The sequence below is a fragment of the Cervus canadensis genome, chromosome 15 (assembly GCF_019320065.1).
Source record: "Cervus canadensis isolate Bull #8, Minnesota chromosome 15, ASM1932006v1, whole genome shotgun sequence".
NCBI classification, from domain to species: domain Eukaryota; kingdom Metazoa; phylum Chordata; class Mammalia; order Artiodactyla; family Cervidae; genus Cervus; species Cervus canadensis.
Window position 1 is genome coordinate 52,543,657 of NC_057400.1, and position 17,934 is coordinate 52,561,590.

General features: G+C 39.3%; 2 protein-coding genes across 4 annotated transcripts in view; one reads left to right on the forward strand and one right to left on the reverse strand.

Moving 5' to 3' along the window:
* MAP3K20 (mitogen-activated protein kinase kinase kinase 20) overlaps positions 1–17,934 on the forward strand; it is a 163,073-nt gene that overhangs the window by 14,183 nt on the left and 130,956 nt on the right. The gene's annotated exons all lie outside the window — the stretch shown is intronic.
* On the reverse strand, positions 6,625–7,129 carry LOC122453996 (60S ribosomal protein L23a-like). Its single transcript, XM_043488371.1, has one exon. The coding sequence runs from the start codon at positions 7,127–7,129 to the stop codon at positions 6,671–6,673; it is 459 nt and encodes a 152-aa protein (XP_043344306.1). The 3' UTR covers positions 6,625–6,670.

The following is a 17,934-nucleotide window of genomic DNA, read 5'->3' on the forward strand; positions in this document are numbered from 1 at the left end:
TCAGTTTGGTACCCAAACCCCACAGTAAAGCTGGCTGCAGAGATGACTTGGAGGAGCTCAGGGTGTCAGTAACTTTAAATAGCTACCCTCAGGAGTTTGCTTTGGTCAGTTCTATTTATGTCATGTTTTGGCTAATTATTGTTCTTTTCAGTACGTTTTTAAAGTGAACTTTTTTTTTTCATTTTTTTTCCCCATTTATTTTTATTAGTTGGAGGCTAATTACCTTACAATATTGTAGTGGTTTTTGTCATACATTGACATGAATCAGCCATGGATTTACATGTATTCCCCGTCCCGATCCCCCCTCCCACCTCCCTCAAAGTGAACTTTTCCATAAATATCCTTTAATCTCCCTGAATGATTTCATTTTTTTCATTAACTGCTGCCAGTGAACCACAGCAGTTGATTCAGAAAGGAAACCGAAATGGCCCAAACAGAAAGCAGTTTGTGTCGTTTCCTCCCAGCACTGCTTTGTCACTGTGTGACCAGCAGTCGTGTTTCTGATTTGTGAACCCAAGCCAGAAGGACTGAGATACCTCTGCCTTGGGGTATCTGTAGGTTGTAGAAAGCATTAAGAAGTGATCGCTTTTGAAGCTATTGTGTGCTCCAAACCAAAAGGCACTATGCAGAAAAAGTTTTCCCCCAGTCATGTGTTGATCAACAAATTTTTTTTTTTTTTAACAAATTTTTAAATAGTAGCCAAATAATAAAATTATTTCTTACTCTGGAGTTGAACCTACCTTTTTTTTTTTTAAATCTGGTGAACTCTTGAGCCCTTTATAGGCAGGCATTGTTGTACCCATTCTGTAGGTTGGGAAATAGAGCTTTGCGAAATATGTACAGTTGCCCCAATAGGGGTGGATGAAATCCAGATTGGACCCCCTATTCTCTAGTTTTTAATTCTGAAACCTCTAGTTTGACCAGGTAAGAACAGATAATAAACCGGTTCCATCATATTTATATTCAAAGAAGTATATAAGTATGCTAATATTTTTAAGCATCATATAACTTCAATACAGTGAACATGGTCTTACGTGATTGTTGGATATGAGAAAGACTTTGAGACGGGAAACAAATTTTGATAGGAAGACAGTAATTGCAGCCCGTTCACTCCACCCCCATCCATACCCAGGACCATTTTTTACTGTCTGAGAGAGAACCAGGAAAATGACACAGGGATGCACAGGAGTAAAAGCAGGACCTGGAAACCGCCAGATCCTGCTCTTGTGTAGATATTTAACTTGAGTGCATATCATTCAGAATTGGAGCTGATTACAGTAAACCACAGGAGCACGCCTCATAAACTTCTAAGTAGGAAAAACAGAAACTCAGTTTCAGCTTTGGGGCTCGGTTTAGTCAGTGACTGTGAGTGATACAGAGGTACACTAAGTTATTGCAAAGCGTCTCCACACTTACCGACTTAATGTGTGTTCAAGATGTAAATAATTTTGACTAGGGGTTGGCAGTTATTAGAAAGGAGATATGCATTTCTTATGTAAATGTTTGTTATACTTTATGAACTATGTGTTGGCTTGGTGGCTAGATGTTTTCTCAGTGATAAGATAAAGGTTATAAGCTCTGGATTTTTTCCAATTTATAGATTCAGTCCTGTGTCACTTGGTCATCTTTGTGAATGAATTTTAGAAACAATGGAACATTTAATAATATATTTGTAGCTCACTCATGGAACTCTTTAAGAATGACCTATATGTTTTGTGAAAGGTAGAAAAAGTTTATATATAACTCTTTAATTCTGCGTATGTGGGCATATAGAGGAATGCTGTTTATTTTCACTTTTATTTGTAGACCTCTAGTTTAATGAGTATATATTACTTTTCTGATTTAGAAAAAAAAGAAAAATGGCATTTACTTAAAATTTTGGTAGTTCTTTACAACTTAGTTTTTTAAAATATTCATCCATTTGTTTTATTTTTTAGATTCCAGCTATAAGTGATAGCAGTAGTATTTGACTGTCTGTATAACCCATTTCACTAAGCATAGTACCTCTCGGCCCATCCATGTTGTTGCAAATGGAAAAATTTCATTCTTTTCTATGACTAAGTAGTGTTCCATTGTATATATAATATACACCACATCTTCTTTATCCATTCATCTATTGATGGACACTTAGGTTGCTTCCATATCTTGTAAAACTTCATTTTTGAAAAACCTTTACAGGTAGTGAAAAACTCCAAGGAGGTACCATGAACTGTAGCATATCCTTCCCCTAGAATCACAGCTAAGTAACATTTTGCAACATTTCCTTTCTCTCTACATATTATTGATTTAGGTGTGTTCGTACATAGTTTCTAGTGAACATAAGGGTAAATTGCAGATGCTATGTACCTTTATCTCTAAATACTTTAGCTTCTCTGAAGAACACAACTATAATGCAACTATTGGAAATTTAACATTGATTCAATAGTACCTATTATACAAGTCTATTTTCAGATTTTTCCTATTGTCCCAATAGTGGCTTTTTATGGCATTTTTTTTTTCCCAATCCAGAATCACATACTGCATTTAGTGATATATCTATTTAGTCTGCTTTAATCTGCAACAGTTTCTCTGCCTTTCTTTGTTTTTTAAACTTTGACATTTTTGAAGAGTACTGGGAGGTTTTTGTAGAATATCCATCATTTGGGGTTGATCTGATTTCCCTTCCCTCTCGCCTAGTTTAAGGTTATGTAGTTTTGGTAGGAATGCTATATAACGACATGTGTCCTTGGCATATCTTAATGGAAGACCTATTATGTCAGTTTGTCCCATTTTTGGTGACATTAATTATGAATCCTTTATTAAGAGAGGCTCACCCAATTTCTCCCCGGTAAAAATACCTGTTTTCTCTTCATAATTAATAATTAAGATATTGGTAGATACTTTGAGGTTATGTAAATATCTTCCCTCAACAAATATTACCCAATGTCTTTAGCATCCATTGGTGACTCTTGTTTGAATCAAATATTATTATGACAGTTACAGTGTAGAAAGCAAAAGTTCTAGCATAAATGAGAGCCTTTCTTCACTTGTTTATTGATTCATTTATTTATTTATTGTTTATTGATCCATTTTTTTATTGTTTCATTATAGACTTAAGGATTCTTTTTCGAATTCGGAATGTTACAGTTAACTACTGTTGTTATTCACTTTCATGCTTAAACTGTTCCCGATTTAGCAAGTAAGAGTCCCTTCAATTTGGCTCCTATGTCCTTCTGATGTGTCTCCATCATTTTTTTAGTCTTTCCTTACTCCCTGGCATGAAAAGATGCTCCAGGCTCAGTTAGTTCCATTCCTGGAGTCAGCCATTTCTTCAGGAAGCCCTGATTCAGGGTACCTGATTTGGGAGTATGATATTCAGAAACCTAGATTTGGCTAACAGGTTTGCTTATTGTAGACTGTTTAAAAAGGAGCCTTTGTCCTTTTAGGAGAACAAATGGTCATAGATAACTTTTATTTATGGAAGCATTTAATTACAACTTAAATATCATACATCTGGATAGTTATGAGCTGTGATACACTCCTATTAGAAGTGTAAATTGATATATGTTTTGGAGAAAAGTTTAGCAAATAAAAAATCTTAAAATGTTTCCTTCCTTTGAGCCAGAAATTTTACTTTGAGGACTTTATCCTGAGGAAATAATTTGAGATATGCAGGAAGAAGGATCTAATAAGTTGCTTATCTCAAATAAATAATAAAGAATTGGAAACAATTCAAGTGTTTCCAACAAATTATCTTTTAAATTATCCTACATTCTTACCCTTCCTCCCCCCAAAATGTGAAAGGTGATGATTGTGTTAATTAACATGATCATGGAAGTCATATCACACTATACAGTACATAACGTATATTGAAATCATCATGTTGTATACTTTAAAGATATTATAGTTCTACTTGTCAATTATACATAAATATGAAGAAAATTATGCTACATCTGTATAGTGAAATTCCATTGCATTTGGAAGACTACTTAAAAAGGTAGGAAAACACTCATAATATATTGCTAACTGGTAAAAACAAGTAACAACATATATACTATCATCCAGGTGTCTTCTTGGTGTCTCTGTGGTATTTTTATTATACTTTCCTTTGTTTTTCATATTTTTCTATGCTGATTTCATATTTCTTTTTCCCCCCAACATTTTATTATGAAAATTTTCAAACATAAAGAAAAGTTAAAAGGGTGAAATTGAACATCTATGTCTACCCTGTAGGATCTGTTATTAGCGTAAACAACTTGCTTTATCATATGTGTGTCTGTGTATTCTTCCACCCATCAGTCCATTTTGATGCATTTCAAGATGAGTTGCAGGTGTCAATCGTTTGCTTTAAATATTTTAGTGTGTATATTATTACCAGAGTTATTATGTGTTTGCAGGCTTGTTTTCTTTTGAGATAAAATTTGCATACACTGAAATACACATATCACTATGTCTTGACAAATGTAAACACAGTGTAACCCCGATTTTTACAGAAAAAAAAACTCAAAAAAAGTCATAGTTCTGACAACCTTTGTCACTTTCTAAGGATGTTCAAGTGAATTAAGTTTTTTATAAGCCACTTTAGTCCGTCATGACTCACAAATTTTCCAGTCTCCATATGTGCTTTTTAAATGTTTAATGTTCACTTCTCCTTGCTGTCTCATAGCAGTGCTATAGGATTTTCAGTGGTAATTTAGTTTGTTTTTATTAGTTGCAGATTTACTTATAGAGTGCTGTTTATTTTTGTTAAAAAACTTTTCAATAGGAAAAAATAGTATGATCTTAAGCTCATATGCCAAAGGTAAGAAAAGAAGTCATTACTGTATCTTTTTGGTAAATTCCCAATGAGCTGAGATCAAACCAAACTGCTTAGGCAGAAATTGAAGCAAGGAGTGGAGAGGACAGAGGAAGGCACCATGGATCCCAGTGTCCTCTTTCCAACCCCCGACCCAGAGGAGAGCAGCCTCTACATTAGCGGTTCATCATCTTCACAGTGTGAACCAGACAAGTCTGTACCTGGCACTTTTTTCCTGTCTGAGAGATGAAGCCTGCAAGCATTTGTAATCTATTGATATTTAACCAAAGTAGGGAACCAGATTTAAGTATAAGATTTGAAGGAAACATTCTTCCCCAAAAGAATAAAAAGGAAGCAGAATCCTCAAAAGCTGAAATATGAGACCCTTTCTTCAATTGCCTTGCCTTTTATAAAACCCCACTTCCTTTATTAAAAAAATTTTTTTCCTACTTGACTATTCTGTGTGCGTGCATGCTCAGTCACTTGAGTTGTGTCCAACTCTTTGCAAACTCATAGACAGTAGCCTGCCAGTATTCTCTGGCCATGGGATTATCTCCACAAGAATACTGGAGTAGTTTGCTCTTTCCTCCTCCAGGGGATCTTCCCGACTCAGAGATCGAATCTGCTTCTCCGGCACTGGCAGGCAGATTCTTTACCACTCAACCACCTGGGAAGCCCCTTTACTGTTGTAGAAATATTGAAAGCCAGATAAATTCAAGATTCAAAACTTTCCCACAGTATAAGTATTTATAGGTAGAGAGAAAAGATCAAAATATCAAAACTGCTCATAAGAACAGGAACTCTCAATAACTTTTTATATAAAGGGGGAAATACTGGTGTGAGATAGAAAATGCAGTAGAAATTGACACAGAACTCAGATGGAACTTTAGTAAAAATAAGAGCTTTGATTATATAGATTTTTATCAACATGAAAGCATTTAGTGATTCATAGAAGGCTAGCTAATGTTGTTGCCATCTTATTAACTCTTGAGAGACCCTTTTTCCTCTTCTTTGCAGCTCTGTAGCTGACTTTTTGGGCTTCTCTCATAGCTCAGTCGGTAAAGAATCTGCCTGCAATGCAGGAGACTCAAGTTAGATACCTGGGTCAAGAAGATCCCCTGGAGAAGGAAATGGCAACCCACTCCAGTATTCTTGCCTGGAGAATCCGATGGACAGAGGAGCCTGGTGGACTACAGTCCATGGAGTTGTAAGAGTCAGACACAACTGAGTGACTTTCATTTCATTTCATTCATTTCAGCTGACTTTTTAGTGAAAGAATTATTTGGATTTACTTAATTGTAGGAATGCTGTTTTACTATTTTCCCCCATCCCTGAGCACAATAAAGAAGAATAACACTATTTACTTTCTTCATAAATCCTCTCAGTATGTCAGTGTATTGGTGGGACCAATACAAACAAAAATTAAACATCTTGGATACTTGATAAACTGCCCTTGAGTTATGGTGTCATTTCTGTGATAATTTGTCCAAAATGGTGCTCAAGAATGGTGCCACTTGGTATTTTTAAACATCAAGAGGGTGGACTTAAAGATGCCAGAGTTACCATTTTAAGTTGCTATTTTCAAATGCCCAAATTCTTGGTGCCTTACTTATCTGTTACAGTATCTTCATATAACTAGTCTCTTCCTTTTCATTCAGAAGTCCTTTTGTGAGTTATTATTTAAGATAACCCCACCCAGGATTTTTCTGTCTCCAATCAGAATTTACCCATTCTGCGGTCTATTCTTTTAGGTCATTGGTTCTCCAAGTGTGGCCCCTGGACCAGTAACATCAAGCATCACTTGGATATTTGTTACAGATGCAAATTCTTGGACTTTTTTTTTTTTCTTCACATAGTGAAAACTTTTATATTTGGAATTAGCCAGCTGGACTCAGTTTAGATGATCCCAATTTTGTTGGCAACATCCAAAGCATCATAGTCAGGAGCCAGTCGAACATCAGGCCTGATCAGAGTATTGACCTTAGCCACATCAATGTCACAGAGCTTCTTCACAGCCTGTTTAATTTGGTGCTTGTTGGCCTTGACATCCACAATGAATACCAGGGTGTTGTTGTCTTCTATTTTCTTTATGGCTGGCTCGGTGGTGAGGGGGAGTTTGATGATGGCATAGTGGTCAAGTTTGTTTCTTCTAGGGGCGCTCTTCCGAGGATATTTGGGCTGCCTCCTGAGCCGCAATGTTTTGGGCTGCCGGAAAGTGGGTGACATCTGGATCTTCTTTTTCTTGTGACTGTGGACACCTTTCAACACTGCTTTCTTGGCCTTCAAAGCCTTTGCCTTGGCTTCAGCTTTAGGAGGGGCAGGGGCTTCCTTCCTCGCCTTCAGCGCCATCTTCATGAAAAGGCAAGTCAGGCCCCTACTGAGTCATGGGGGCCTGGGGCCTGGCAATCTGTGCTCTAACGGGCTTCCCACATGTTTCTGATGCTGTTGGAACTTTAGGTTGTACCTGGCCAATCATGTCAGGTGCAGGCCATCAGTATGTTAACTCCAGTTTGGAATTTTAGGCACCTTGTGCAACTCGTGATGGAGAGATTGTTGTTGGAGGCTTTTGAGACCCTTAATTCACCATGCTCAGGTGAACCACCTGTGCACAGGCCCTGCTCGGCAATGTCATTGGACATGATGAGCTCAAGGCAGTCTTAGGAACATCAAACAGATGTGAACCTCAGGCAAACACCTTCAGATTCCAAACCTTTTCCACTTGGGTCCTCCTCTGACCTTCAAGCCTTGTCTTTAATTTTCTGACCTGAAACCACCTCTACCCCACCATCCAACTGTTCTTCTGTCCTGCTTTTCCACTTCTGTAACCTCATCTGCATTCTTTCCCTCACCTCTAATGCCTTTGTCTTCTCTGCCTGAGCAGGTCCTACTCATTCTTCAGCTTTCATTTCTTCCTTCTCTGTGAAACATTCTCAGGTCCTACAATCATAGTTTTTCTCTTTTTCTTTTGAATTTATACCAATTAACGCTCATGTGCTAATCCAACATGTAAATAAAACTGCCTTGTGACTCTAGAATTACTGTAAGGGACTGCCACTTAACTTTTCACATGAACATGTCTTCTCATCTGAAAAGTGGGACCAAGACCGTACGTCCATCCCAGGGTTGTCGAGAGGATTAGTTGACTTAATATATCTAGAAGAGTGCCTGACACCAAGGAAGACTTGGGTCACTGTTCACTGTCTGTTGTAGCTTTACAACCATGCTGTGAAGTCAGAATAGCAGACACGTGTCCTGTTTTGTAAAAACTTCAACTTTGTTGGTTCCTAGAACTTCTGTTGAGAAAGGGTCAGAGGCCGCATTCACAGTCTGCAGGAAAGAGCCATGCCAAGGTTTAGCGTGGATGCAGAACGGCCAGCGTGTATATGCTGTGTATTCAGCATCTCTGGTGGGAACTCTCTGAGGGCAAGAAAAACCATTGCCTTTGTCACTGATGCTGCCACCAACCTGCTCATCATCACTGTACCAAGTACAGCTACCACTGCGAGTGGTGACTTGCTTAGGGGCTTTCCATCACTCCCTCTTCTCTGCACAGTTGCATTACAAGATTATAACCTCCATTTGATGGATCAGAAATCAAGACTCAGAGAGGTTGAGTAACCTGGCTAATATAGACAGCACCCTTGCCTGTCTCACAGCACCTGGCACTGTGCCTTGCTCAGAGCCAAGCATCTGTTCCTTTGTATTGGGATCAAATCATATCACTGTAGACATCCCTCTCATTCATCCTGTATGGATATGTCTACATTTTCCTCCTTTACTCCTTGAGCTGTGAAGAAGATAGAGCACATCTGTTTTCACTGTATCAACTGTACCACTCTCATTTAGCTACATAGTAACAGTACTCTTAGCTATTAGCTTGTTTTTATAAATGCCTTTGCTTTGGTACCTTTTTTAGACTGGCATGCATGCCATTTTCGCTCAGGGAATTTTAAACATTTCACTGTGCCATGCTTTGACTTTGTACTACATACATAAGTCATCACTTTGAATTAAAGAATAAGCAATTTTAAATAATGGAATAATGAATTACTGTATTTGATCATTATGCAATCACCACTCCAGAGGTATATATAAAACAACTATCCATCACTCAGCTGTTTTCTATGAGATGTTTCTGTTAGTGGGAGCTTATAATATAAGACACCCCAAAGTGAACTGCTATTCAGTTCAGTTCAGTCGCTCAGTCATGTCCGACTCTTTGCGACCCTATGAATCGCGGCACGCCAGGCCTCCCTGTCTATCACAAACTCCTGGAGTTTACTCAAACTCATGCCCATTGAGGCTGTGACGCCATCTAGCCATCTCATCCTCTGTCATCCCCTTCTCCTCCTGGCCCCAATCCCTCCCAGCATCAGGGTCTTTTCCAACGAGTCAACTCTTCGCATGAGGTGGCCAAAATATTGGAGTTTCAGCTTCAGCATCAGTCCTTCCAATGAACACCCAGGACTGATCTCCTTTAGGATGGACTGGTTGGATCTCCTTGCAGTCTAAGGTACTCTTGAGAGTCTTCTCCAACACCATAGTTCAAAAGCATCAATTTTTCGGCGCTCAGCTTTCTTCACAGTCCAACTCTCACTATGAAGAGATACAGAAAATTGGACACATGTTGAACAAATATGTAACTTAAATGAGTAAGCATGGCACTACTGATATGTCACAACCTAACACAAACCTTTTGGAGAGGTAAACTTACAGTGAGGAAAAGCTACAAGAATGGCTTCTCCTGGGACCAAGAGGACTTTAGAAAGTTACCTGAATTACAAATGACTTTCTTACTGTGTTATGTGAAATGCAGTTACATTAAGACAGACATCACTCTATGATATTTCAGATCATTGATTTGACTATAAAAGTCTTTTTGCAATCAAAAGCCCCCATTCTTTTTCTTTTTGCTTCTGAGTCATTTAAATTTTTAAAAATGCTTTCAGAATTTTGTCAGATTACATATTTACTTGCACGTGGAGGTTATTTTTGATTTGCCATATGTATCATTGTTATAACAGTTATTTCGGCTTTTCCTTAAAGTTATTGTTGATCTCAGCATACTAGGCAATAAACATTTCAGTTAATAATTTTTCTCCAGCCATGTTCTAAGTATTGAGCTGAAATCAAACCAGTGAATGTGTTCCAGTAAAGCTGTTAGATCCTGACTGACTAGTGCTATACAAACCTTGGCCCTTGCTGCTAGAAGAAAAAGAGTATGAAGAACAAATTTAATTTTTGAGAAACACAAAGCCTAATATAGAGAGAACAATTTAAAAACTGAAAAATTGGAGATTTTAAAACTATCTGAAATATTCACAAGTGAATATTCACAAATATTTACAAAACTATCTGAAATACTTGTGACTATTTCAGATAGTTTTTAAACCAATATGATTGGATCTGAGTCTTCAGAATAGAATTGTAGCACTTGGGTGTTAGAAAGATGCCTAGAATTTTCTTCTCTGCTTTCTAGTGAAGGCGAGAAGTCACTCACAGGAAAGTCCCTAAGACAGAGATCATCATATCAGCTTTTTTTCATTTATGCTTGATTCCTGCTCCTCGTTAGGACAACTGGTTTCTGTCTGATTGCTGCCACTGATGACATGTGCGATGCAGGCTTTTCAATTTTGGAGCAGTTTAATTCTTATTCTTTCTAATGTAACTTCCAGCCATAGATAGTGGTCTCTTTCTCTGGGGCCATACAGAACAAATCTTACCCTCTTCCTTTCATGTGTCTAATTCTTGAGCACAGGATCTGTATCTGATTGATTTTTTTTTTTAAACTCTGCATTGTACCCAGCCCACCATAAATAATTAAGACATGCTTAGGGAATAAATAAAGAAATAAACCTTGTGATCACATCTCAGCTTTCTCTTCTTGTGCAAGATTTTCAGAAAAGTTTTGCTCTTCCTGAATCTACAGAAAAGAACAGCCTGCATTCCTCCTCTACTTCATCCCTTGCCTCTTCTTCTCCATGTTTGGCTGATTTTTTGAGTTCTTAATGAATTAGTTTGTCTTTGAATGAAAGGTTCTGCTCTGTGGCAGTTAGGCAGGATTTTCCTGGCCATGGTTCTTATCTGGTTTGTTGTTTTTAACATGTTTTCCAAGAAAGGAATCCAAGATGCTTTTTCTTAGCTGTGTTAATATCAGATGTTCATGATTCATGACCTGAGAAAAATCAAGGTGTCCTAAATGAAATGAGGCCATCGGAATCTTAAGCGTTACTTGACAGTATGACTCCTATCCCTGATACTATTCTTCAGGAGAATAGCGCTTGGTAAAATTAGCTACATGACAGCAGTTACACTGATAAGGATGGAAATGTCTGGTGAGTGTTTTGTAGGCTCTGCTCAAGAAGGGGACTACACAGCCGGTCTGCTTTGGAAGACAGATTATATTAAGCAATTAATGAATAAAATCAGTTTAACTTGCTGTATTTTAAAAACGTATAGAACAGTGCTTCCTTTAGTGGGGAAACAATTGCTTTTGTTATTCTAACTATAGTTGTAGAGTCTGTCTTAGGATGTATGTGCATGGTTAGTCGCTTCAGTTGTGCCTGACTGTTTGTGACCCCGTGGACTGTAGCCCACCAGTCTCTTCTGTCCATCGGATTCTCCAGGTAAGAATACTGGAATGGGTTGCCCTGCCCTCCTCCAGGGGATCTTCCTGACCCAGGGATCGAACCTGTGTCTATTTCGTCTCCTGCCTTGGCAGGCAGGTTCTTTACTAGCACCACCTGGGAAGCCCCAACTAAAGAGTATATTAAAACATTATAAAGATCTTTATCTTTCTTAAATATGGGCTGAACTTGGTGACTCACTTCCAAAGACTAGAGTATAGAAAAAGAAAAGTCAGTAACTTTATAATGGACAAATCTTGAAAACATCACCTTAGCCATGTGATCAGGGTTAATAGCACTAGTGTTAAGTCACATGGTAACCTGTCTCCAAAAAGATATGATGAGAAAACCACTTCATCTCTCTGCTCCTCGTCCCTTCAAACCCATAACCCCAGTCTAGTCATGAGGGAAATAACAGATAAACCCAAATTGATGGACATTCTATAAAATACCTGGCCATTACTCTTCAACGTTACTAAGATCTTGAGAAACAAAGACCGTGAAACTGTCACAGTCCAAAAGAGATTGAGGCATGATGACCAAACATGATGTTATATCCTGAAATGGATTCTAGAACAGGAAAGAAAAAAAGACATCAGTGTAAAAAATGGTGAAATCCAGATGAAGTCTGGAGTTTAGTTAATAGTAACTTAATACAGTAATGGTTTCTTAGTTCTGATTAATGTTCCCTGGTAATCCAGCATGTTGAAATTAGGGGAGACAGGGTGAGAAGAATGATCTGCATTATCTTCTTAAGTTTCCTATAAATCTAAAATTGTTCCAAAGTAAAAAATTTATATCAAAAAAGTAAAGAATAACATAGAGCAGACTAAGGGGACTCAGGAGGGCCAGCAGGGGGCCAGTGTTGCCAGTTTATAGGGGCTGATCTGGGTAGGCCTACTTGGGAAGGTGGTCTTTGAGTAAACGCTTGAAGTAAGAAGGGGAGCCATATACTTACATGGAAGTAAAACAGTCCGGGCAGAGGGAACACGCAGATGCCAGGTGGGAGCGTGCCTGGTGTGTTGGGGGATAGCAGGGAGGCCACGGTGCCTGGAGTGGAGTGAGTGAGAGGGAAGAAACAGGAAATGGGGCCAGAGAGGTAAAAAGGCCAAACAAGATAGGGCCTGCAGGCAACTGTAAGAGCTTCTGATCCAATTAGGAGGAATTGGTGAGCAACCAGTGCTTTGGAGTAGAGAAGTGAAATGACTCATGTTTTGATATGACCACTCTGGATACTTTGTTGAGATAAGACTACAGGGGGCAGAGGCAGGGACAGAAGGACCAGTTGGGATTATAATACAGACAAGAGATGTTTGTGGCTGGGCCCAGGAAGGTTGCATTGGAGGCAGAAAGAAGTTGCATTTGTGGGGTATTTTAAAGGTAGTTCTAGCCAGATTTGCTCACTCATTGGACATGCTATGTGAAAGCAGACTCAAGGAAGTCTCACAGGTTTTGCACCGAGGTGATGGAAAGATGTATTTGCCATCTTGGGAGATGGGCAAGATCATGGGTGGAGCAGGTTTGTGAGAGCAGATCAAGAGAACCTTTTTGATACAGGCAGTGAACTAGGGAAGGAATTAACCATCTAAAAACTACCATTTACAATGCAACAAAAATATGAAACAGTTGGAAATAACCCAAATGTCCATTGACAGGTGACTAGGTAAACAAAATACGGTGTATAATTAACTGAAATTACACTCCTCATTCCTTTAAGAGGAGTGTGAGTCTGATACATGCTACAACATGGATGAACTGTGAAAACAGTATGCTAAGTGAAATAAGCCAAACACAAAAGGACAGATATTGTGTGATTTTTACTTACATGAGATACTTAAACTAGGCAAACTCAGATACAGAAAGTAGAATAGCGGTTACTGTTAATAGCAGCTGTGGAGAATGGGGAATTGTTTAATTGATACAGAGTTTCTATTTAGGACGATAATAAATTCTGGAGATTGATTAATGGTGATGATTGCACAACAGTGTGAATGCACTTAATGCATCATACACTTAAAATGATTAAAATAGTAAGTTTTATATTATGTACCCCAACTAAAATACGAAGTTTTATTTATAAAAAAATAAATGAAATGCTAAGGGATACATTTAACAAAAGAATTGTGCAGTGTCTTTATGCTGAAAACGATAAAACATTGCTGAGAAGAATGAGAGAAGATGTAATAAATGGAGAGATATGCTATGTTTATAGGTTAGAATATATGTTATAAGATGTCAGTTCTCCTGAAATTGATTTGTATATTCAGTACAACCCCAATCATAACACCAACCAGCTTTTTTTAGAAATTGATAAGCAGCTTGTAAAACATATATGGAAATGTGAAGGGCCTGGAAGAGCCAAAACAATTTTGGAAAAGAGGACAGTGTTGGAGGACTTATACTACTTCTTTATGTCAGTACTTATTATAAGGCTACAGTTAGCCACATTATATGGTGTCAAGATGTATGGATGGATCATCAAGGCAGAACAGAGAGTCTAGACATGGACCCATACATATTTGGTCAGTGGCTTTTTGACAGAGGTCCCAAGGCAATTCAGATGAGGATGAGAAGATGAAAGGATCATATTTTCAATAGATGGTGCTGGAACAGTTAAGTGTCTCTATGCCCAAAATTTGAGAACCACTAAACTGGAGAAATATTGTTGGTTACTGAGCAGCGATAAGGATGTGTGTTTTCTGCAGCCATATTCAGCTCTGCAGGTACAGGAGTGGAGTAGATAAAGCATGGGAATTATTCAGGGTTGCAGTTTCCCTGAGTACAGTGAAGTGAAAACAGGATAGAGGAGTTGAGGATGGATTTAAGGGAAGGATTCTGTGAATTGTCTTTTAAGTGAGGGGAAGAGAAGAAGGAAGACTTCTGGCAAGGGCATGCGTGCTAAGTCGCTTCAGTCATATCTGACTCTTTGCAACCCTATGGACTGCAGCCCGCCAGGCTCCTTTGTCCACAGGATTTTCCAGGCGAGAATACTGGAGTGGGTTGCCATGCCCTCCTCCAGGGGATCTTCCCAACCCAGGGTTCAAACGCACATCTCTTGTGTCTCCGGCATCGGGAGATGGGTTCTTTACCACTTGTGCCACCTGGGAAGCCCCTCTGGGAAGGGAGTGGCATGAAAAGGTATAGGCCAGGAGATTGTTGGAGTCCAGCTACTGGAAAGAAGGAGAGGGAAATCTAAGAGTGGGATGGGTCGATATCAGATTACGGAGGATGAAGTTACTGGTCATGCAGGGTCTAGGGTGTGACCAAAGGAATGCACCACTGAGGTGTGATGAAGGATTAGATTGTTGCAGCTGAGTTCAAGGACTTGAGAGGACAAGTGTCCGAGGCTCGTTTATGTGCGTGTAAGCATTCCTACAGTATGAGACAGGAATTGTAATTGGAGAAAATGGCAGTGAGCTAGGAGCTGAAATCATCAGGCAATGAAGGGGCACTGTCTGGAGTTAGTGTATGCTGACAACTGTAAAGGATAATGGATGATGCAATCTAATGACAGATTCAGCTTTTAGGGATGGGAGGGAGAGCTGTCTGGAAGCAGTCATGAGAAGCCGGGAGGACGCCTTGCTCCCCTCCAGGCCCCAAGGAGCAAGTGCTGAATGAGACAGACTAGCTACCATGGGGAGGGATGCAGAAGAGAGCCAGCTCCTGTCAGAAGGTGAGGGAGAGTTAAGGGAAGCTTCGACTTTCCATGGAAGTCTGAGATGGCATCACCTGCTGGAGGGCAGTTTAGGAGACTGACAAAAGTCTTTAAATGAAATGCCATTTGATCTATCTCTTTTAAGAATTTGTTCTAAAGAAATGGTTGGAAAAGGGCACATGCATATGTGTTAAGGGCTTCAAATAAAATGCCATTTGATCCATCACTTTTAAGAATTTGTTCTAAGGAAATGATTGGAAAAGGGCACATGTTAAGGGCTTTGGTAAAGAATTGGCCTGCAATGCAAGAGACCACCTACAATGCAGGAGACCAGAGTTTGACCCCTGGGTCAGGAAAATCCCCTGGAGAAGAAAATAGCAACCACTCCAGTATTCTTGCCTGGAGAATTCCATGGACAGAGGAGGCTGGTGAGCTACAGTCCATTGGGCAAGAGTCAGACATGACTTAGCAACTAAACTATGACCATATGTGTTAACATTGTATATGGCCACAAAAAATGGGAAACAGTGAGGATATGCTACTTTTATAATCAGAAAAAAAACCCAAACAAACAGAGCTAACTAAAAGCATGGAGACAGGGAAAACATCTCTGTGATTTGGCAGCTTTGTACACATGGGTGATTCACCCGCTGTTTAGTTTTAGATCATGTGGAGTACCTTGAAAGTATACTCATATACTTTTGATGTTTTCCGCTTCAGCTCCCCTAGAGTATCACTGATGGTACATGGAAGGTTTTTCTCCTGTGCTCCATGGTTTGTGGGATCTTAGCTCCCAGTGTTGTCCTGTGCTGGGCTCAGATGCCCAGTTGTGTCCAACTCTTTGTGACCCCATGAACTGTAGCCTGCCAAGCTTCCCTGTCCATAGGATTGGTCAGGCAGGAATACTAGAGCAGGTTGCCATTCCCTTCTCCAGCGGATCTTCCCGACCCAGGGATTGAACCTGTGTATCTTGCTTCTCCTGCTTTGGCAGGAGGGTTCTTTAACATTGTGCCACCTGGGAAGCCCCCTTTGTTCCCAGACCAGGGATCAAACTAGGCCCTTGGCAGTGAAACCACAGAGTCTTAATCCCTGGACTGCCAGGGAATTCCCGATGGCCCCCAATTTTAATCTTTCTGTTTATATTAACCTTTTTCCCTTGATTTCTTTGCTGTCATGAAGTTCTGCATGCACGTGGTATAAACTAAACATGAATTCTACTTAAAAGTCTCTCCAGCTCTTAGTTGGTAGACGAAGAAACACTGCAGACATTTTAAGTTAAATGTACGTTTATCTGGACTTGCCATCTTAATCTTTTAGTATTCTTTAGGAAGACAAATAGAACACGTGGTTACTAACCAATAGGGCTTTAGAATTTTTCCTTTGTTTCTAGCTTGCTCCAGAGTTGGTAATTATAAGGGGAAGAAATCTGTATGAGTTCTGTAGGTAAAAGCGTGTAAAGAACACAGAACCAGTACTTGGGTGGCATTTGCAATGTGTCTTTTCCTTTATTACGGTGTTTTATTTTATTTTTTTTAAAGTTTTAGCAAACGCATAAAGGTTCTGGAATGTTTACCCACAGCCATTTGTCAGAATGAGTGAGGATGAAATTTTCCTTTTTAAGAACTGTATATAAACAGAGAAAAACATTTCACACCTGTTTATCTTAGCAGGGCCTGCAAGGAAGGGAGGCTGATTCTCCATTAACTCTTCCATTCAGAGAAGAGTTTAGAGACAGACTATCCTGTGACCCTGTCAGCCTCAGATAAGGGCACTCAGAGCCAGACGTGTGGGGAGCGTGCCGCTGTTGGTGTCTACAGACAAAAACCTTTCCTCTCTTTTCAGGTCCATCCGTACAGTTCTTTCAACGCACCTAGGAATAGTCTGTGCTCATAAGATGCTTCTATAATATATTTTCAGAAGCACACTTTAGAATTTTTTTCCTTAATGAAAACTACCTTTCAGTTTTAGTCATTTGATCTGGTAAATATCTCTCTTATCCTCTTGTATTAGGAAATATAGTCATGGAGATAGGTGGGGTGGGGTGTGATGTGATATATTTGTCTCCTCTAAAGGAATGTTTGGTAATCTGCTTCCTTTTAAGATATTAGTTTGATTCAGTAATAAGTAAGGCATGAGAAGGAAATTAATAACCTTTTAACTTTAAAAAGAAACAAAGTCCTTTTTTTATACAACTTATAAATCAAAGTAAGTGGTGTCCTCTCTGACTGAATTGGTCTCTAAGCCATGTAAGAAAATCAGCCTGCTTTTGCGTTTGCTATCACCACCGTCACTGACTCGCTCTCCATACAACTTACTTAAGCCACTTCATCTTGCACACATCCCTGTCTTCCTTGATTTCAGTGCCTGCCTCACTTACTGTTTTCTGTCCTGACTTCGACCGTCAACCATCCTGAGTGAATTTGACATCCACTTTAAGGACCCCTGAGCCAACTGCAGACTTCTGTCACTACCACTTACATGACTTTTAGCTCTACTTCCCTTCAGCTACTTATGGGTAAAACCTCATAGCTAAGAACTTCTCTACCTTCAAAACAGCAAGCCTGAGTTTCCCTTCTCTGCCCATAATTTATTTAACCCAGTCTTCCAGCTGCTCTGCTTTTCTTCATCCTTATCACGGCATCTAGCCTTTATTCTCCAAACTCAGCACCCCGCTTTGGATTCGTTTGCCTCCTGGCCTGCAGGTTTCCCATTGCATTTATTTCAGTGTTCACCTCTTTAATCCTGTTAAATCCCTTTGTTCTTATCTCCTTGACCTATTCCTTCAAGACAATGGCTTTGTGCATCTGTGCATCACCTTGCTCTGTGCTCACTATTTCCTTAATGGGCAAATGATATTAACATATGTATTTGCAGGTTTA

Coding starts and splice junctions, on each gene's coding strand:
- LOC122453996 (XM_043488371.1), bottom strand. CDS start 7,129: ATGAAGATGGCGCTGAAGGCGAGGAAGGAAGCCCCTGCCCCTCCTAAA.